The 21,226-nt window shown below is 53.3% G+C and overlaps 2 protein-coding genes across 4 annotated transcripts in view; both read right to left on the bottom strand.

Moving 5' to 3' along the window:
- Nucleotides 1-3,033: 3,033 nt before the first annotated feature.
- ZNF22 (zinc finger protein 22) lies at nt 3,034-5,415 on the bottom strand. Its single transcript, XM_070433154.1, has one exon. It carries the CDS (start codon nt 5,413-5,415, stop codon nt 4,744-4,746), a length of 672 nt encoding a protein of 223 aa, XP_070289255.1. The 3' UTR covers nt 3,034-4,743.
- A 5-nt stretch (nt 5,416-5,420) lies between these two features.
- The window catches only part of RASSF4 (Ras association domain family member 4), a 35,355-nt gene continuing 19,549 nt past the window's right edge, over nt 5,421-21,226 (bottom strand). Inside the window, exons 4-12 of one of the 3 annotated variants that reach the window (XR_011473607.1) lie at nt 20,285-20,424; nt 19,238-19,326; nt 18,506-18,663; nt 16,565-16,666; nt 16,187-16,238; nt 15,490-15,611; nt 14,682-14,779; nt 13,167-13,380; nt 5,421-5,503 (exon numbers count right to left, since the gene is read on the bottom strand). Coding sequence is in view for 2 of the 3 variants with exons in the window: in XM_070433151.1 (XP_070289252.1) it covers nt 13,320-13,380; nt 14,682-14,779; nt 15,490-15,611; nt 16,187-16,238; nt 16,565-16,666; nt 18,506-18,663; nt 19,238-19,326; nt 20,285-20,424 (822 nt within the window). In the remaining variant the exon portion in view is untranslated. Of the gene's footprint in view, nt 5,504-12,053; nt 13,381-14,681; nt 14,780-15,489; nt 15,612-16,186; nt 16,239-16,564; nt 16,667-18,505; nt 18,664-19,237; nt 19,327-20,284; nt 20,425-21,226 lie in introns of those variants that run through there. The other 2 variants (XM_070433151.1, XM_070433153.1) reach the window with 2 other exon arrangements.

The raw sequence follows: 21,226 nt of genomic DNA, 5'->3' as shown, positions 1-21,226 counted from the left end.
GCGGGCTGATTTCACGCGTGACATGGGTGGACTTCCACGAGGCCGTTCCCTTTCACAAAAACCCCTGGCTTACATAAAAACTGCGGGCATGCAGTCGATGACCAGTAAACTCAAATGCACTCCAACCAATCTCCCCATTTCCCGGCGTGGGGCCCCCGCGGTTCCGCGTGCAACGTGGCTGAGGTCAGGCCCAGGGGCTGCCGCCCGCGCATTCGGGGCCCGACGCCGCCCCGACGCCAGAGACCACGCGGCCGCACACACCGAGCCCCCGGGGCCCCGCCACGCAGGAGCCGCAGGCGCAGCCCCACCACCCGAGCGAGCGCGGAGCCCAGAAAGCCCCACAGCGGCTTCTTGGCCTCTCCTCCGAGCCTTCCTCAACGGCCGTGCGCCGCTGTGCGCACTGTTCCCGGGGACATGTTCCCAGAGGGTGGAGCAAGCCTGCATGGGAATGGGCTGCGCGGACAACGCCAGGTAAGGAGAGAAAACGTTCAAGGAGTTGGCTGTAGAGGAGAGCAAACTAAGAGGGAAGCAGAGAAAACAACTCGTTTGTTTGTTTGTTTGTTTGAATAAAAAATTGCTATCTTTTCGTTTTCTACCAGGAAGGGGCTACCTTCCTGGGCCTTGTAAGTGGTTAGTATCTAAGTTACAGCGGGACTGGAAGAATATTCAGGTAATTTGACTAAATGTGCTCACTTTTTAAAATGATGCCTGCACCTTCAAAGGCATTTTACGGAGTCCCATCTGACTGTAGAGGGTGACCTCAACTTTCCCACATTTTGAGGATGGTGTTTTCAAAGGAAGATGCAAGCTGAATGCACATTAGACAGGCATGTTCCCATTGTACCTCCTTTGCTGCCACCTGGTGGCAGTTCTAAGGAACGTAAAGAAGTGTAAGAAGCCCAGGTCCAGAACAAGACTTGTATGGCTGAGTCCTTTGTCCATGCAGTGCCCTCGTTAAGCTGGGGTGCTTCCAACTGAGCCAGAGAAACACCCCAGATATTTACTTCTCCAACAACATGAAATTACTTTGTCTCCCTAACATGGAGAATAAATATAATGGCCATGTACTTCTATTTAGAAGAGGTACTCCTACTACCTGTTAAAAAATTCATATAGGTGTTTATTTACTTATTTATATTGGTTTTAGAAAGGAAGGGAAAGATTAATGTGAGAGAAATATTGATCTGTTGCCTCCCACACACAACCCTGATGGGGATCAAACCTGCAACCTGGGTATGTGCCCTGATCAGGAATAAAACCTGCCAGCTTTGGTGTATGAACAACACTCCAATCAACTGAGCCACACTGGCCAGGGCCGTACAGGTTCTTAAATTTCCCTTAGGAACGTATTAGGTGGTTCTGGGGAAAAATAGAACTCACCTTTAAATTTATAGAAAGTATTATTTTTGCCGACAATTTCAGATTTGGTTCAATAGCTTCTCTGCCTCTCATGATCTAAGTCAAACAGTAAATTCTAAACAATGTCCCAGACTCTATGCTAAGCTCTCTACCTGCATTATTTCATACTAGAGGCCCGGTGCATGAATTCGTGCATGGATGGAGTCCCTCGGGGTGGCCTGTGGGAATCAGGCTCTAGCTCGCACCCCTGGCCTCACAGCCCTGCAGCTCCGCCTGGCACCCTGCCTTGGCCTGGCACCGCCCCCTCACCTGTTCCACCATCCTGACTGCAGGGCAATAGGTCAGGTCTGGTCCCCCATCCCTCCCCCCCTAGCCCCCCCCAGGCTCCCTTAGCACCTGGGAGCCAGGCGGTGGCCCCACCCCCCGCAGCTGCCACTGGTCACCATCTGCCGGGCGATCAGGCCCCCACTCGCACTGGCCTTGGCCTGGAGCCACCCAGTAACTTGCTCCACCATCCCACCGAGGTCCCGCTCTCATCAGGGCCCATCGGGGCTACCAGCACCATGTCGCCTGCCATGTTCTCCGCCGCCCCCTGGTGGTCAGCCCACATCATAGCGAGCAATCAAACTCCCAGTCGAACTCTTGAGGGGACAATTTGCATATTAGGCTTTTATTATATAGGATAACTCCCCCTACAACTCAACCACAAGTATCTTATCCAACTTAAGAACACAATTCAAATTGACCAGTTGCTAAGTGACCAAGATGCAAACCCAAGTATGTTGCCCTAGGGCCCAAAGTCTTCATCATTAAATCCTGCCTATCCTTATCAAAGATTAGTATTATGTATGCTACCCTCTCACGTAGCACACACTGCCCCCAGTAAATGGGTTATAGCAGTGGTCCTCCAAGGGGGTCCTGGACCAGCATATCACCATCACCTGGGAGCTGGTTAGAAATAGAAATTTGGCTACAGCCCAGACCTACTAGAAAGCAATTCTTGGAGTGGGCCCAGAAATCAGTGTTTTAACAAGCCTTCCAGGTGATTCTGATGCACCTGAAATTGAGAACCACCGGGTCTCTCACAGTACCGTTTGCTTTACTCATTTACATTCCAATTCCTCTTCTTGACTACCCACTTACCCTTAGTTCCTTCAAGCTAAGGCTGTCTTGTCCATTTTATTTCTACTGCACTTATTAGATTGAATAAATTAATAAAGAATGTGGAAGCCAAAGGTTTTAAACATCTTATTCATTGGTGTAGGGCAGAAGAAATTTCAACAGTATTAAAAAACAAACTTGGAGCTCCCCTTTCCCTAAATAAAAAATCCAGAGATTGTATAAGGAGCCAGGGGAATAAAAGGATTCAGCTTGATAAACCTGAGTTATCGTGGAAATTCAGCAGAACATTGAGGGCAGCGTATTTTCATACAGGAGTGTAGTCAGAGGCAGTGCTTAGACTCATGTTCCACTTAGTCAATTTCTAGTAGTGGAACTTTTCCATTCACAAATCAATGTAAAGCAGTTGTAATTTCTTCTCTCCTAAGGGGCTCCTAAAAGGAGGAAAAGGCTGCAGTGCCACATGTTGGTTACCACAGGCTACCAATGTACTGACCTATTTGCTCCCGGTTTTAGGGCTCTAAGAAGAAATGCAAACCACAAACTGAGAATACGTCACACTCTGGAGTATTTGCTTTATTTTTATAGAGATCAGAGTTTATTCAGGATAAAAATGTAAACTATTCAATCTAACAATTTACAAAGGTCTTTCTGTTGCAGGATCCTATGGTTGCTGTCAAAATTGCAAAACTCATTACATTTAAGAAAGTGGTGTTGGTCCAGCCAGAAGTTACTCCAGACACAGAAGTGCTACACGCTAACGGTAGGTCCTGAAAATGGCCCTGCTTCCAAGTGACTTGGCCGATTAACAGGACACCTGCTAAGCGAAGTTCAAGTCTTTTGTGAAAGATGACTGCAATCACCGCATAGTCACACAACACTCTGTGGATATCCCGTGGATGGAACTATCGCCAGCAAGGCCATCTTCTAAGACCCCACACTAAGTACAAGGCCAGGAGGAAGACAAAGTTCAAGTTTGAGGAAATACAAAACAGGCAAAACAAGTGATTCTTCCAAAGCTGTGCTTTTAGATGTTGCTTAAATCCTTAAAATAATTTCCCGGGAGAAAAATAAACAAAAGGTGGTAGTATGCAAAATATTCCATTTTTATGAATAATTGTCATTAATAACAGTAGAAACTGACATGATTATAAAAGATACCAAAAAAACCAGAATGTTAACATTTAAGAGAATTAAAATCTGAGCTGAAGGCTGAACAGAATGTTGGACACAGCACTGTTCTGATGGTAGCTGAGATGTTTACTAGACTGTAAATAATTAATTTCACTCAGAAAAGTTTAACTTAGATTTCAAAATCTACACATTGAGCTACATTTGGACTAAGTAACTTTTGCTTTATGTAATTTACTATTACTTAAAGTTTTCCAAGGGGAAGGAAGGCAGGGAGGTGTGTACATTGTAGATTTTTATTAGCAAGTTGAGATTGTTTTGGTTAGATATGGTTTATTTATTCATGTGGGTCTAAAATGCTATCTCAGTTTGTCAGAGCACAAAAGAACATCAAAAGAAGTCAAAGGCATAGAGACGGATAAATCCATCCTAACTTCTGGAAAACAACTGACACAGTGTAACATCATCACAAAGAACTTGTGGCTTATTTCAGTTTTCATTTTGACTTTTAGAGTATCTTTTAATAAGAATTTGGTGAAAAACAGGAAAATTCTGATTTAACAGCTGTTCATAAGAAGGAAAGAAATAAAAGAAAGTTAATAGAAAGTGATGGGCCTTAAGAATCAGTGAAAAATCAATGCATTTTAATATAGTGAATCTTGAATCATACTTACAAACCAATGATTAATATACTACAAAACTTTACAAACATAAAACTTCATGTTACAGAAGTCCAAAACCAATGGAATTCACTTCTTTTCCTTTTTAATTATTCCTTCAACAGAAAGTCTTAAAACTGAAGTTAATGAAATTCCTACATTTTTATACATGTCATTAAAACATGATTGTTCTTGTCAAAATTATGCAGGGAACACTTTCAAATAAGGTCAAGAATTTTATATTCTCGAAAAAAATGTTTTTAGTTCTCTGTACTCCAGGTCACAGAAATGAGAACAGTGGGACCCAGGTCATTTCTTTCCACCCGCCCATGTCATTAAACCCCTGTGTTTCAATGTCTCCATGCTAGGGAAGGACACACAGTGTTTAAGTGCTCTATTACAAAGTATCTCCAGTTCTGAGACAGCTTTTCCTTTTCCTTTTATTTTTAAGACAGGGCTGAAATAGTGCCCTTACTTAGCGGAGGCGAGCCACCGACTTCCTTTTTGTGCCAGTTTTCCAAGCTACTAAGTGAGCTTTTGCCCTAATGTTTTTGCCTGGAGTTTTGCGCGGCTTCTCTTTGTGCACCTTCATGTGCTGCCTGAGGTGAGAGCTCTGGCTGAAGCATTTGCCACATTCACTGCACTGGTAGGGCTTCTCCCCCGTGTGGGTTCTCTGATGCTGAATAAGGTGGGAGCTCTGGCTGAAACATCGGCCGCACTGATCGCACTGATAGGGCTTTTCTCCGGTGTGAATTCTCTGGTGCTGAATGAGATTTGAGCTCTGTTTAAACCTTTCTCCACACTCATCACATTTGTAGGGCTTTTCCCCAGTATGGACCCGTCGATGCTGTATGAGGTTAGAACTCTGGAAGAAACTTTTCCCACAATCGGCACATTTATGGGATTTCTTTCCAGTGTGGATCTTCTGGTGCTGAAAAAGGGTCGAGCTCTGACTGAAACTTTTTTCACAGTGTGCACATTTATACGGCTTCTCATCCAAGATTCTCCTCCGTCTGGTCAAGCTTGAGTCAAACCGAATAGCCATTCCCCGTTTCTGCCGCTGCCAGCTTTTCTTGCGCTGGTTCTCAGAGGTCTTTCCTTGGCTTGCGCTCCGAGAAATACCTCCCTTCAGTTTTCCTAACCGCATTGTGAGAGCCAAATGTATTCTTAACAGAGTCCACTTGCTTCTTCTGAACTAACGTTTCTCTTCCTAGAGCTACAGAGCTCAGAATTTTCTGGGTGTAGAAGAAAAAACAAAAATAAATTACAGATGATTTGTTAATTATTCAACTTGATACCTCTTTAGATCCGTCAAAATTGCTTCCATTTTTAAATTTAAAAAGTATTCAATACATATGAAAACAAAAACAATTCTGGGGAAAAATACTTACAAAGTAATTTTAATAATTCCAGAGTTTAAACTTAGTATTAGCAAATAAATATCATTGTTTTAATATTTACTCCCATGTTAAATGTCTCACTGGTGGCTATCTAATTAAGGAGTCCAAATTAAAGAAATGACAAATCATGCTTTTATTAACTACAGAATGCCTCAAAATGTATACACACTTTAACAGCTAAAAGCACAATTTTGAAAATGAGATGTATTTTAATAAACACTGCCTTTATATTTAAAGTGTGTGTGTACATTTTTTGGGACACCTATATTTGCCCTTATTCATTTAGCCATTCTACTTTCACAGCTATAGATAACAACTTTGCTCTAGCTTTTAGCGTAAACTGTTTTGAAAGTAGGAACTACTCTATAAGGAGTAGTAAGTTTCTGTGAGTTAATTTAACAAATGCTGGATGAGAGAAATGTCAATAAAGAGATGCTTTATTTTTCTAGATTTGAATGATCAAAGAGGACAATTCTTTGAAAACTTGAGGATTGTGTTTTGAAAGAGAAAGATTTTTAAAAAACTTTTACAGGATAGTGAAACAGTAGAAAAAAGGGTGCAGAGAAGAAAGTTTACATATAAAAACAGGACTGGAATTTAAAAAATACCCAAATGCCAAATAAACTCAAAATTTCAAATAAATCAATTTATTTACATATAAAGTTATGTAAACTCCAAGTAGGTGAAAATGTACAAGAAGCTAGGCTGCAAAAATATTAAAATTATTTGAACTATTTTCCATATCGGATGTCAGGAAGTAGACTTTGAAAAATTAGGCTGGGTCCTTGCAAACAGGCTTCTAAAGCAAATAATGAAAACACAAATGACATCAGTGTTCCGCCGTCCCTTCATCTTATTGTATAACTGAGAGTTCAGGCTTGATAGCGCTGGGGAATTTATCTGGATATTTAATAATATCTGCTGCAAGTATGGTAAGTATCAGAGAGAGCAAACTGCATTCAAAACAAAATCACAGCGATATGGCTACTCATTCTTTAACTGTAGTAAATATTTATAGTATAGAACATCTATTACAAGGAGAGATTTATTAGGGTCCATGGTACTGGAGTTCAAAAAAACAGCTATAAGCCTGAGGGCAGCGCCCGCTGCTCTGGGAGCCGCTAACAGGACTGCGCCGGGTTTTCATGCCTGAACGGGGAGGACACTGCAGCAGCCAGGCCACCAGCGGTTAGCCTCTGTGGTTCTCAACCTTCCTAATGCCGCGACCCTTTCATACAGTTCCTCATGTTGTGGTGACCCCCAACCATAAAATTATTTTCGTTGCTACTTCATAACTGTAATTTTGCTACTGTTATGGATCGTAATGTAAATACCTGATATGCAGGATGTATTTTCATTGTTACAAATTGAACATAATTAAAGCATAGTGATTAATCACAAAAACAACGTGTAATTATATATGTTTTCCGATGCTCTTAGGCAACCCCTGTGAAGGGGTCGTTGGGCCCCTTTGGGGGTCGCGACCCACAGGTTGAGAACCGCTGGGTCAGAGGCTGAGAGTCCATGTCGGGGTTCCTCAGAGCAGCGCGGTGCTACCCGGACCTCGCGGGGCGACAGAGGCACAGGAAGCAGCCCGCCCCCCGGCCCCGCTGCAGGCCCCTTAGGGCCTCCCGCTCCCGGGGCCTCCGCCCCCGCCATGCCCGGCCCGCCCAGGCCCACTAACCCCCTACCTCCCCCCGCCCCCCGGGCCTGCCGCCCGCTCCCCGCGTCCCCCGGGCCCTCATTCCCCGCGCTCACCCCCCCGCTTCCCGCGCCCCCAGACCCCTCTCCTCGCGGGCCCCACTCACCGCGCCTCCCGGACCCCTGCCGATCCCCCCGCCGCCCCGCTCAGCGCGCCTCTCGGACCCCTGCCGACCCCCAGCTCCCCCGCTCGCCGCCCTCCAGACACCGGAAGTACAGGCCCCGCCGCCCCAGACGCTCTAGGAACGCGGCGGAGCGACTCTATGGTCGGGCCCCTCTCCCAGTGATTCGCTCCCCCCCCGTCCTCCCGCTCCCTCCGACTCCCCGCCCCCCCGGCTCCCCCCGCTCCCCCCGGCTCCCCCCCACTACCCCCCCCCCCCCGCTCCCCTCGGCTCCCCCCGCCCCCTCCTTGTGGCCCAGGAACCACGTGCAGCCCCGTGCCATCTGTCAGGGCTCATGCGCCGCCACCGAGACCCCCGCTCCAGACTTTTTTCTGCACATCTGCTGGGACTGTTTGCTCAATGTACATTAAAATAAGATAAAATTTATTTAAAAATATGTTATTAGTAAGACAGTCATTAATGAAGACTAACTCCTTCCATGTCCCACATAAAGGTGAATTGCCTCTTTTAGTTACCTGAAAACAATTTGGCCAACCACAGAAGGCCCAGATGTGTAGATCAGAGACGTAGAGAATTAGATAATGAAAAATGAATTTTGAAAAGGAGAGAGATGAAAGTCATGCAACAAAGGTGTATAGGTAGCCAAGAATGGACAGAGTAGGAGGTAAGGATGGACAAAGGCAAGAAACAAAAGGATATGGGGTGGGGAGGAGGAGAAGATGAAAAGAAAAAGGAGAAAGAGAGGGAGAGGAAACAAGCAGGGTTTTATGCCTTCTCCTTACTAGTATAATTATAGTCAGTTCTTACTGAACGCTCATCCTGTGCCGGGCACTGTTTGAAGCATCTCAGTCCATGTTCCTGTGATAGGGTTGTTTCCAAGCATTTACTCCGCCCTTTTTGTATTTTACATCCCTGCCTATTGCCGTGTGACTTCCACTGCCTCCTAGGGAACGACAGCCCATCCCACTAATGTTGACTTTAGGTGTGAATAGCATTGGCCAACTGCGTGTGAGTGAGCGGACATGAAGTATATCATGTCCCAGAAGAAGCTTTAAAGCATTGTTTCTGCCTCCACTCTTCTTGCCTCTGCCTTGAGAATACTGTGGCTGCTCCTCCAGCAGGACCTGAGAGAAGGCATGTGGAGCGGAGATACATATGCCCACCTGCAGCCACCTATAGTCCCATGTAACATGACAAATAAATGCTCTGTTTGTAGTCATTGAGATTTTTGGAGTTATTTGTTACTGTAACAAAGTTGACTTAAAAACCTCCCATAACTTTAAGAGATAGGAACTGTTATTATCCTTATTTTACAAATGAGAAAATGGGCACAAGTAACTGCCTTTGCTTTTTTTTTGGTAAAAAAAATTATCTTTATTGTTGAAAGTCTTAGAGATGTCCCCCTTTTTCCCCCATTGACCGGCTCCACCCCACAGCAGCCACCCCCTACCCCCGGCCTTCACCATACTACTAGAATGTCCATGGGTTATGCATATCTACCTATCTATCTATCTATCTATCTATCTATCTATCTATATCTATCATCTATCATCTATCTATATAAAAAGCCAGTGTCCCTGACGACCAAAACGACCAGAGACCAGAACACCATGGCCCCTCGCCCAGGCTGGCCCTGCCCCCGCCCCAGGGAGCAGTTAGGGGTGCCCCTAGGCAATGTGATAGGGTGCGAGTTTGATGGGGGAAACTCAAAGAAATAGGGGGGAAGGTCTTCAGGGTCTGCGGGGTTGAAGTGGTCGGCCCGGAGTAGGTTTGGAGTGTGCTCAAATTCATCAGTTGTCATCAGCCTATCCAGGTTTTCTGATTTTTTCCGATTCAGTTTTGGAAGATTGTATTTTTCTAGAAACTGGCCCATTTCATCCACATTGTCCAGCTGTTTTTACACTGGGAACGGGCTGGCTCTGATCGCACCTCCTGGCTGATCGTGGCTGTGGGACTGAGGCGGGCTGCTGCCCACCAGGACACCTGCTCAGGACAACCTGCTCCTGTTCTGCAGCTGCAGGGCACCTCTGCCCGCCCCCACGGGCACAGTGTGCATTGCCGGGTCCTCCACCATTCACCTGGCCTGCCCTGTGCTGTGTTTCCCTGGGACCAAGGGACCAGATGTTCCTGGGTGAAAGGCCCCATTTTATTTTGACAGTGGGAAGGTCTTGAATCCATTTTCTGGTAAACATCCCAAGCAGGTAGCGTATGGTTGTCACCAGGGGAAAAACAAGCTGTTTTTCGATGCCTTTCTATTTGTTCTGGCCAAACCACCCTGTTTTTCCTGAGTCCACTTGCTATTTTGCAATCATGTTGATTTCATCCTGTTTATTATTTTCTCTGGTTCCTGAGCCCGGGCCCGGGCAGACAGTCCTGCTGTAGGAGAGGGCAGGCTCTCACCGGAATCTTCAGTCAATCTTTGGATACACTTATTGCCTGAGACACTAGTTAGTGAAGGGGCATCTGAGAAAGACGTAAAGCCTGTGGAGGGAGGAACATGGAGCTTCCACACGAAACAGCAGGAAACCACAGAGCCCACTGGGGAGGGTCTGAAACGGAGGTGCCACAGGGAGCTGAATGAGCAGGTTTTCAAACGGCCTCTGAAGAGTAGATGTAGTGCTGATAAAAAGGCTCGAGAAGCCCTCAGATGATCGTGGAAGTGCCCGTTTCCCCTTTCCTGTGCATGTCCCCTCTTCCTGTGCTGGTGGCTTTTGTTAGCCATGATATGCAGAAGTTAGTTTTGATAATGTCTATTCTAAAAGTGACACTTATCTAGACCAGCATTAAATTAAATAATATTGTAAGAACTGCAAAAAACACCTTCAATCTCTTGTCGGTGGAATGGGGTTCTTTGACGGACTCGCAAGGGAAGCATTCTGGAAACCCAGTATGGGGGGTTGTGATGTACAAGATGTAGTGTGGCACCAGATGCAAAATCACAGGACTGCCCCTGGGATCCCCATGTCTCATCTCAGTCTGTCCCGCCATAAAAAATCCAACCTTGCTCTTCAGGCCCAGTAATAGGGCCAATGTCCAGAGATTTTGTGCCATCCTGCTACTGTAGTGAGCGGCAGCTAGGGCCGCATGGTTACTATGGAGAGAGAACGCAGGAACCAACAGGCCAGCACTGTTACCCAGCAAGAGAGAGAGCTTTGTTAAGCTTGGATTATACTGTCTCGGCCTTGGAGAAGGACCATGTATCCTTTCAAACTAACCAATCAACTTCCCAATCTTTGCTGGGCTTGTATGGGATCCTCCCCCTACAATCCATTTCCTAGGATTGTGTCCTGGGATTGTGTCCCTTATCCAATCCGATCCTTATCCCGGGCTAGACTGTCAGGCCTCTAAGTATCATCTTGGCTCCTACTGCGCATGCCTCACAGTAGAAGCACCTCTCCTGCGTCATCCACCCTCACCTTGGCTTCTGCTGCGCATGTGCCCAGCAGGGGAATTTCTCCTGCTGCTTTTACGCCTCCCTTGGTGATGACCAGTAACAACCGTTCTGCTTCCTTTGGGAATCAGAGGTCCCCCGGGGGGGGGGGGGGGGGGTGTGAAGCTGTGGCTGCCTAGTGGAGCAAGCAGGCTCAGTGTCCGATTCAGCTTCCCAGCTTATTATGCTTAATAACGTCTGCTTCCCTGTGCTCCCTTCCTTCATTAATATCTAGTTATGGCCCTGGCCGGCTGGCTCAGTTGGTTAGAGCATTTGCACGTACACCAAAAAGGTTATGGGTTCGACTCCTGGTCGGAGCACTTATGGGGTGACTGATTGATGTTTCTCTCTCACATCCATGTTTCTCTCTGTCTCCCCTCCTCTCTTTAAAAATCAATAAAGCATATCCTCTGGTAAGGATTAAAAATATATCTATATATCTAGGTGCCTACATGAACAAACCCACAAACAGGTGAGTGCTTACAGAGGGCTCCTGACCCTATGGCTCCCGCGTGCCAGGCCTGGTCTGCCCCAGGCTGGCAGGTGTCTCTCAGGCTGGCATGCCACACACAGTCGTAACCACCCAGGCTCAGCCGTGGGCCTCCTCCCAGGGCCCTTCACTGGCTCTCTGCTCTCAGGGTGCCTCCCGATGAGGGGGCCCTGAACTGCGGTGGACTGGGGCTCTGTCCTTGTCCCTCCAGGGCTGAGCAGAGGCCTGGCACAGGAAGTCACTCAATTACTGCTGAGCACTGGCTGGCAGCTGTGCTACACCTGAGGTTGTAAATAGGGGCTGGGGAGGAAAATGACCTGTTGGATTTCTTTTCTACCCTCGCCTTGGCCTTGCCGCCACTCACCTGAGCCCGTACCTGGAAGATTCCTGATGCTGAGAATCTGTGATTCGGGATGACCCTACATTCCCCGGCCAGGCCACCCACAGACCCCCACAATGGTGACCCCTCCTCCATGTCCGGCAGCCACCTCTGTCCTCAGGCCCCACACCCATCCCCAGGATATGCACAAAAATGAAGGAGTTATGTCTGTGCACGGGCAGCGATGGGGCTCAGCTCTGGCTCATCTGCCAAATTCAGCCACACACTCTCCAGGGTAAGAGTCTCAGAAATACAGCAGGGGGTCAGGTGACACACCTAAGCACAAAGAAGGCGTGGTCCTGCCTCCTCCAGCTCAGTGGAGCACACCTTTATTGAGCACCTAGGAAACCGCACTGCCAAGGGGCGCAGACAGCAAACTGCGCGGCCTGGCTGCTCCCCAGCTCTGCTCCTGTGGGCACTGCCGAGGAGCCGCTGCTGAGGCGGAGGGGGAGTCTCGCCGCCTGCATTTGGAGGCCTCGCTGGTCCTTCCCTTTAAGTCTGCCCCCCACCGGCAGTGGGGAAAGAATTTGGTCTCAGCTTGCTGACACACACGACTGACATAAACTGTTGCATAGTTTTGCAGAAGACTTCTTATTCCTTCCAGAAATTCTCCATCAGCTGAACCAACCCACATGGTTCAGTGTCTGGCCCCAGTGAATTCAAAGCCCTTTCTCCGCAGGCTGACATTTCTCCTCATCGCACGCCTTTGAGGGAAGTACTTTGCAGGGAGGCTGCAGCCCAGAGAGGGACAGTGTGGCGGGGCCTGGGCACGGCCTTCTCGAGCCGCTGACCGCAGCCCCTGGACCCCGGACTCTCCCACAAGGTGTCGTACATCAAACGCCATGTGGGCCACCTCCTCAGTGAGTTCCTTATAAGAATTCCTTCAGGTCTTGCGGAGGAAGTTTAGAGTTAGTGCTGCAGAGAGAAGAGGTGCTTGTGGTCTTATTCCTGCCCCGCCTCTGCCTCCGGCGGGCTGGACTGTGTGAGGCTCACGGAGTGACATCAGATGTTTGGAGGCCAGGAGCCAGGGACGCCACGTGAAGTGATGCTGGGAGTAGGCACATTCCATTCCTGCAGGCAGCCCCTGCCTTCCCGGCAGAGCTCCTGAGCGCAGCACAAGGTGGCTCACATGGACACAGAGGACGGGGCTGGGCCCTGCGGGGCTGAGCCAGCTCCCGGGCTCGGGTAGGCACTGCTCTCCTAAGCAGGAGGTGTGGCGTGAACAGGACTAGCCATGCCAGCCAGTGGCAGGTGTCAGTGCCAGGGCTGTTCAATGCCCAGAGCAACCTTTTACGAAGCTCCCACTGAACCAGCAGGAAACCCCACCAGCAAGTTCCTGCTACTCAGGCCAGTGTCTGGGTCCTGCGAGTGCTCACCTTGGAGATAAGAACCAGGGATGTGGGATTCGTGGTACTTAGGCAGGTAGACAGGTGCTGATTCCTCAGGTGGGTCCGCCAGTCAGGGCCCGCTTGCAGGCACTGGGTGTGCATTGGCTGCTGGTGGCTTTGGAAGAGGCGGGCTCTGGCTGGCTAGTTGGCCTCCACCAGCTGCTCCAGGCGCTGCAGCATCGTCAGACGCAGGGCTTGGAACCTGGAGGGAGACACAGCCAAGCAGACTCACTGACACTGCAAGGGCCGGGGCCGGGGAGGGGAGCAGAGCCGGGGAGCTGCAGGTGCCTGGGCCAGGAGACACAGGGTTCCTGGCTGGCTGATTAGTGCCACCGCCTGCCTTCTGCCAGGAGGGAAGAGCCAGGCGTATACCCTGTGGGACCACGGGCTGCCAGAGGCAGGCAAACAGGGCTGCACACACTGCCGGCCTCACGGCTACACGCTGCCACTTCTGTTCCAAAGACTGTCCGGTACGGACGGGCGCGTGCTGGAGTGGACAGAGCACAGAGCCAGGTTCAGAGCCCTGGGTTCAAGCCTGTGCTGCAGGCTTCCTCACCTTGGGCCTGTTTCCTCTCTACACCCTGAAAGGACTGACCGGGTGGCCCCAGGGCCTTTTCAGGTCCTAAATCCTACAGTGACCCTGCAGACTGCCCACATGGGGCTCAGCTGCACAGATGGAAGTGTGGGGGAGAGAGAGATGGGGGTAGGGGTGGGGGTGGTGGTGGGGGGGGAAGGGTGGCTTCCATGGATCATTCAGCCAGAATCCTAGCCAGTCCTCAACTTCAGGCCCTAGCAGTGAGCAGTCCGCCCCCCCACCCCACCCCTCCCTTTCTAAGAGGGACTCTTTCTGGCCCTGGCACGGTACCTCGCACATGTCCTCTCCATGCTTGGCTCTGCAGAGGGACACGTAACCTGGCTAACCTCACACAGCTGGGCCCTGTGTAGCTTCCCCAGGAGCTGCCAGGTGACACCTGCTCACCTGTCCACTAAACTGGTCCCCTGCACCTGAGTTATAACAACCGCCCCTTTCACAGGCTCAGACTCCCACTAGCATGAAAGCCCCGAGCAGGCTGACCGTGAGCAGAGCTGCATCAGCGGCAGAACTCCCAGCCCTGGTCCAGGGTCCACCCATGCTCCTGCCTGACTCTGCTGCCTGGTTTTCAGCAGCTTGTGTCCCTCCCATCTGGTGAGGTGCTGGATGGGGGTCTGGGCTGCTTCCTGCTATTTTGGCAAGTTGCCACCCAACTTGGTATCAATGCCAAGCAGGGGGCCAGAGGACCTGGCTGGAAAGCCAGGGTTGGCAGGCTTCCCTGAGCCGTGCGAGGGCACTTGGCACGTCTGGAGGAGAGAGCTCTCCCAGCCCTGGTCCTGCTGCTCTACCCTGCAGGCTGGCCTGATGGACAGGGCCCAGGACTGGCCCTTTAAGCACTGGCCCTGGATGCTCTACCCTGCAGGCTGGCCTGATGATTAGGACCCACGACTGGCCCTTTAAGTGCTGCTTACTTCATGGTCAGTTTGATTATTTCTCTTTGCTCCTCTTCTTTTAATTTTTCAATAAAACTGTCCAGCACCGGCATTTCAAACTTAATGTACTGAGCAACCTAGAAAATCCAAGAACATTTTATTGTGCTTTAAATTAGAAGCCAGGAACGTTTTCTTTTCCTCAGGGTTTCCAGAGGTCCAATTCAGCAACGTCTTACGCCCATGGAGGTGGCTGCCCTCCTCCCACCCCCAGCACTGCTCTGTGTGCTCTAGGGCGGGCGGGGGACCCTTCCCTCAAAGGCAGCTACTCTCCCTGGGAGGAAAGATTAAGCCAAGTATTAGGGAAAGCATTAGACAGTGATCAGAGGCGCGCGGGGTGCTGTCTGGGGTGCAGGTGGGGAAACACTGTTTCATACAGTGGCATCAAACTGTACTGGCCTGTGGACTTAGCTGCCTGTGGACTTAGCTGCCTGTCCACAGGCCCAGCCAGGCCCTCGCTCAGAAACCCTGTGTGGACCTTTAGTGCAGTGACAACGGAACACTGCAGTGAAGGAAAAGGTTCCACCTGCCGGGGAAAGCACAGGGGTGGCTTCCTGGAACCAACGTCTCCCTCTGAGCCAGCCCATGGTGCTGGTGGTGGCACAGAGGGGTGGGGCTGGGCTGGAGCCATCATCGCCCTTGCGTGGGGCCCTTCGGGACAGCCACGCGGTCCCTGGAGACCATGTCTGAGAGGGCTGCGGCCAAGGACACCTTTGGAGCCCTGAGAGCCCCCACGCTGTCCGCCAGCCCCCCCCCAGGAGCAGGCCTCCCAAGCCGCGGCCCCACTCACATCATGGGGCACCTCTTCGCCCAGGTCGGCTTCCATCAGGAATATCCTGGCAATTTTCTCACTGGGCCCGTGCAGGATTCTGGAAATCAGTGGGTACTCACAGTCTTTTAATTTTGTCCGCTCTGAAAAGAAAGGTGGTTTACAAAATTCAGGGGGCATGAGGAGCGCCTTGTTCCTGGACAGTTCCTGGATGGACGACAGCCGTCAGGGGCCGCAGGGGCCCTCCTCCAGGCCTGGCTGAGACCATGGCCCTGAGTGTGTGTGACCATGTCATTCACAAAGACCCACTTGGGCAGGGACCATCCCGGGAGGGGAGCGGGGAGGAAAGCAGACCCGGGCCCACAGTCGCCTTCCGGTGCTGGGCAGGGGCTGCCGAGAGGACGCAGGCTCGGCCACTGCACTGCTCGGTGCTGAGGGCTTCACTCCAGCTCGCAGACCCCGGTAACCCTCCCCAGCCCTCCCAGTAAGTGAGCTAGGATGGAAGCTTCCCACGGGGGGAAACGGGGGTTCTCACAGGGACAAGTGTGCCCTGGTCGGGCTGGGAGAGGCTTCGGGGTCCCACTGCAGGCACAGTGGGTCCCAAGGCCAGGAGAGCAGGCTGCCCTGTGCCTGCCACACAAGCCACACAGCCCCGGAGAGGGAACGTGGTGGGAGCCTGTCTTCTGTTTTTATGATCTGGGCAAAGGCCGACACTCACCCCCCGACTCGTGAACAACGTAGAGTGCGAACTCACTGGGGCCGTTCTCCACCTGCAGCGGCAGAGACTGAAGTCAGACCCGGCTTCCAAGACCAGAGACAGAGGGGCTCCTGGCAGCAACCACACCCCCGGGGCCACACACATAGATCCCCAGACCACCCGCCCCCCATCTCTGCTTCCAACCCCAGAGCCCAGCTCAGCAGAGAAAACCTTGCTAGATCTTCTACCAGGGGCTACAGACAACTCCCTCCCCACCCCCCCACCCCCCCCTACCCCCCCACCCCCCACCCCCCACCCCCCGTCGCCAACCCCTGGCGCAGCAACAGCTGGAAGTGGAAGACCACCCGCTCGGGGACCAGGCGCTCACGCCAGACTTACCCGGAACTTGCTGAGCAGCAGGCTGAGCACCTGCAGGGTGGTCATGGTGCTGTTGACCCTCACGTTGGTCACAGACCCATACGCAGGTGTAAACACGGAGGTCTGCACAGGAAGGGGGAGGTCAAGGCAGGGCCGGGGACCGGGCTGGCACGCTCAGGGCCTGGGCGCACTGTCAGCCACGTGCTGAGGAGCGCGGAGCAGCAGGCGGACGGGGCTCTGGGAACACCGGTGCCTGATCTCACACAGACCCACGTACCAGCCGTGGGCACACGCGGGAGGCTGGGACAGTTCACGTCTGACTGAGAAAGACGCCTGCAGAGCTACCAGGGCAGCCTCTGCTCCTCGGAACCAGTGGGCTGAGTAACTCACAAGGGACGGGGGACCGGCCTCTCCCTCCTCGTTCTATCCATCAGTGCACCAGGTGTTTGCTGATTCTAAGGCAGAGAGTTCTCGAGTCTGTCCACTCCGCTCCACTCTCCCATTGGTGCCCCAGCTTCCCACTTTCCCCTTCCAGGCTCAGCCCTTTCGATAATTCCACATACCAGTGCCCAGGAATAACCTTTCAAAAACGCTGCCCCACAAAGCGTGCTCTGAGCTAGCCCCATGCTTCACCCCCTTGGCACCAGGGCCTCTCGTGACCCGACTCCTGGGTGCCCCACTCCCCAGATTCAGATGCGCACATCCTGTCTGGCCCTCGCTCAGCTTTCCTCAGGAGGTAACTGGGACTTGTTGTGTGTCCCCAGCTGGTCCCATTACCAGAGCCAGGCTCAGGCTGGACTTGCCTTCTCCACAGAGAAGACGTGGAATGACTCTGGGCTACAGACGCAGCCTAGGCCTTCGGTCCCCAGGAAGTATGGGATAAAGAGAGGAGCCAGCCACTGCAAGGGGAAGAGACGCAAAGAACACCCGAGTCCTTAGAAGGCTTTACTGCATGCAGTGCCTTGGCAGCTAACCCATTCTTAATCTCTCCTTCAGCTCAGTCTGGGTCCGCTCACTCCTTCAGGAAACAAACGGCACTCTCAAGCTGTCCTGGGTCTTCCTGGGCGGAGCAAAGCTAGCCCGCTGCCCCTCAGCACTCCCCGCACCCTAGCAGGAGGGTGGGGGGCACTGGGAGGTCCCAAGAGCAGAGCAGGGTCCTGTCCACTTGCCATGCTGACGTCCTCATCCTGAGAACCAGGCCACCCCAGGCTTGGCCTGAATGGCTCCGGGCAGGCCTCGCCCGGGCTGCTGCTCTGCAGCTGACTCTGGGACCTCCCTCCCCACCCACTGATTCCTGGGCTGCTGCTCGAACTGGAAGCCCCTGCTCCATTCCCAGGGCTCCAGGATGTGCCTGTCACAGGCCACTCCATCCAGGCCTCACCCAAACTGCCACTCGTGCCTTTGCAGTAACGACCAGCTTCTCCTCTTGCCGTTCAGTGTGTTTACGGAATGATGTCACTCCCTGAGCTTGGTACAATACACGCTGGGACAAAGGCTGCGTGAGGGGAACCAGGGACAGCGCGCTTTCTCTGATGCAGCTGCATGTGCCCGGTACACCTCGGCCTTGCCGGCTCACTCGCCCTGCAAAGTGCCAGCAAGGTGCATGGTCCCCAGGACACTGAGCCCAGATGAGCCTCAGGGAACACTGCCCAACGAAGACCTGCACAGACTGAAGACAGACTCGCCCCACGTCCACGCAGCGTGTGAGTGGATGGACAGTGAGTCTGTGGTGAAAAAAGTACAGGCTTTGGGGTCAGGAACTGGGACGTTATTTTGATGGGACTCTGGGCTTGCCCTGACCCCGCTTCTCCACCTGCACGGCACCTGCACACAGGGAGGCGGAGAGGGTAACTGACGTGGCCATCCTGCCTGGTGTGTGGCGGGCCCAGGGGTTCTGCCTGTGCTTGGGGCTGGTTGTGGTCAGCGTCAGGGCCCTGGGCAGAGGCGAGGCTGGGACGTCACCTTGTGGTTGTAAAAGTGCCCGTTGATGGAGAAGCGGTGTCGCCGGGTCCTCTGAGTCTCGCCGGGTGCGCGGCACCTGGGCCTCCTCTGGATCACACAGGCCGCGTCGCTCTTGGTGCGCATCAGCTGTGGGGTCTCCTCGCCCTCCTCCAGGGGCCCTGCAGCGGGAAGGGATGCGGGGTCAGGCCCAGGTGGAGCACCGGTGACAGGGCACTGCTGTGCTGGGGTCGCGTGGTGTGCGTGGCCGCAGACGTGCTGTGACGCTGTCTCTGTGTGGAGGAGGGTCCCGGCAGGGAAGGTGACCCCCAGGTAGGACCACCTGTGCGACCACATCACCGCGCCGCAGCTGTGGGCACCCAGGGCAGGTCTTTGGCAGCTCAGCCCCTGCTCTGAACAGGTCCCTCACTGGGTATGAGGGGGGCACGGAGGCCAGGGGGGCAGTTATGGACCCCAAGTGTGAGGATGAGGCCCCGGCCTGCGCGGCCAGGAGGGCTCCAGGCCCTCTGTGAACTGTTCCCTCTTCCTATAACACTGCACGCGAGGGGCCGGTCACCAATGAACGACGTCACCACTGCTCCCTTTCTGTTGCGTGAGGAGTCGACGAGGACCCCGTGTTGCTCCTGAGGACAAGTGGGGCTCCCCGCTACTCCCGGAGCTGCTCTCAGAGGCGGGGCCACGGGCCAAGCACCCTCCCACCAGGCTGAGCGCAGGCTCCGCCACTGGGCTGCTTACCTGAGCTGTCGCTGGCACTCACAGGCCTGTGCTCGGAGGGCTGAGGGCCTGGCTGCTGGGCAGTGCCACCCTGCAGAAGTGGCTCCTTTCTGGAAAGACATGAGCACGATGCAGCAGAGAAGAGTAACCTAGAGGGCCAGCTGCCTGTGTGGACGGCACACAGGCCAGACGCCGGACAGGCCGAGTGGAGGCTGGGATTTCACACCAGAGTCAGCATAAATATTGAAAGAAAAGCACAGTATGGCCAAGTGTCTGCTGGGCAAAGGAGGGTCTGCTCCAAGGACCCCGTGGCTCTGCTTTGCCACTGCAGGACACGGGGACACCGCGGTGCTCGTGGGCACCGGGCCACCAGGTGGAGGCGGGCAGAGTCCTCTGCCCCATGCCACGTGGGCTCGGGCATCCCTCAGGCCTGGAGAGAGCTGGGCAGGGAAACCTTCAGGGGGCCGACCCCTGGGCCTCTGGGCTGGCGAAGGAATAGGTGTGATGGGAACTAGCCCCCTAACTTCGCACGTGAATGAGCTTCGTGCTGAGCCTGTGCTGCTCGGAATTTGCTACGCGTGACTGGGCACACCTGCGGGTGTGCCAGTGGGTCAAGGTGCTGAGGGTCCTTGCAGCAGCAACTTGATTTGAATATTTGAAGGGGGAAATGATGACATTAAATGTTGATAAATTTACAAACATAAATTCTGATATTAAAATAAAAGCAGAGCAGTAGCAGGTGAAATCTACAGCCTTCTCTTTGCAGACCAGGTGGCTCATGTGGATGTTTGAGAAACACAACTGGCGGGATGGACCCTGGGACATTCTCAGGAGGGCAGCGCCTCGGCTGCCATCTAGAGAGACCCCCCTGGGGCGAGGCTGCCCAGGGCAGGGGAGGCTGTAGGCTGACGCTGTCATGAGGGGGCAGGGCTGAGCCGGACTATTGTGCCCCCCTACTGGAGCGGGCTTTGCCCTGAGGCCCAGGACCTCCCACCAACATCCCAAACAGTAAGCTCAGGTTGACCAGCTGCCACGGAGGCCACCCCGCCACCCGAGCCCAGCACTCACAGGCGGCAGCTGGGCTGCCCGGCGTCCAGGCGGCCCAGGAGAGGCGCCGGCTCCCGGTCGTCCTGCATCTGGAGGCGGATGGGCCGCCTCAGCCCCCAGGCGATGTTGAGGAGCCCCTCGATGACCAGAGCTCCTTCCTCCTGTGGGACCTGCACAGTCAGCCTCTGCCCGGCCCGGCCCTCGGAGTCACTGCCCGCCCCCCTCAGTCCCCCGGGACCCAGCCCTTCGGACATGGGACTCCCCGGACACTCAAACCCCCCAACACGCACCCTCCTCCTGGGGGACCTCCCTGGGGAAACCTAGGTGCAAGGCCAGGCCAGCCAGATGAGGCCTGCTTGGCCCACACCTGGCAGGGGCACGGCGGGGGACAGAGGCTGGGACGGTGTCCCACGGGAACCCAGCCGACGTCCACACAGCAGCCAGGAAACTCGGTCTGGGAGCCGCGGCCGCACCGACATCAGCGCAGTATAGGGCGCCCCCCACCCGCACCGTGCCGGGTCGCAGCCCCATGTCACCACTGGAAAGTATTACATCTGGGAAGTAGTAAAACCAGGCCAGGGTGGACACTGTCACCTTGGCGCAGGCTTAAGCAGCAGGCCTCGGCCGCCTCCAGGCAGGGCCTCCTGGGGGGTGGGAAGGGGGACGGCAGGCTCCGGCTCTGCCACGCTGGCTCTAGGCTGGAGTGTCTGGGGCTCAGGCGCTGGTGTAACCCACAGTGGGGACGCTTCTAGGTGGTGGTAGCAGCCCCCAGGGCAGCCGCTCCCGGCCTGGGCTGAGGTGACTGGCAGTGGTGCCTGCCCCGCCCCTGCCCGGCAGAGTAAACACTTCCAGCGCCTCCCACAGCACAAACACTTGCTCCTGGTGGGCGCTGGGCCAGGCCCGCCCCGAGCTGTTTTCCTGAGCGCCTCCCTGACGGCTATTTTGGGCCTCGTGACAGTAGCT

The sequence above is a fragment of the Myotis yumanensis genome, unplaced genomic scaffold (genome assembly GCF_028538775.1).
Source record: "Myotis yumanensis isolate MYYU_CA2020_CCGP unplaced genomic scaffold, mMyoYum1.0.hap1 SCAF_13, whole genome shotgun sequence".
NCBI lineage: Eukaryota > Metazoa > Chordata > Mammalia > Chiroptera > Vespertilionidae > Myotis > Myotis yumanensis.
This window is presented reverse-complemented; position numbering and strand designations above follow the sequence as displayed.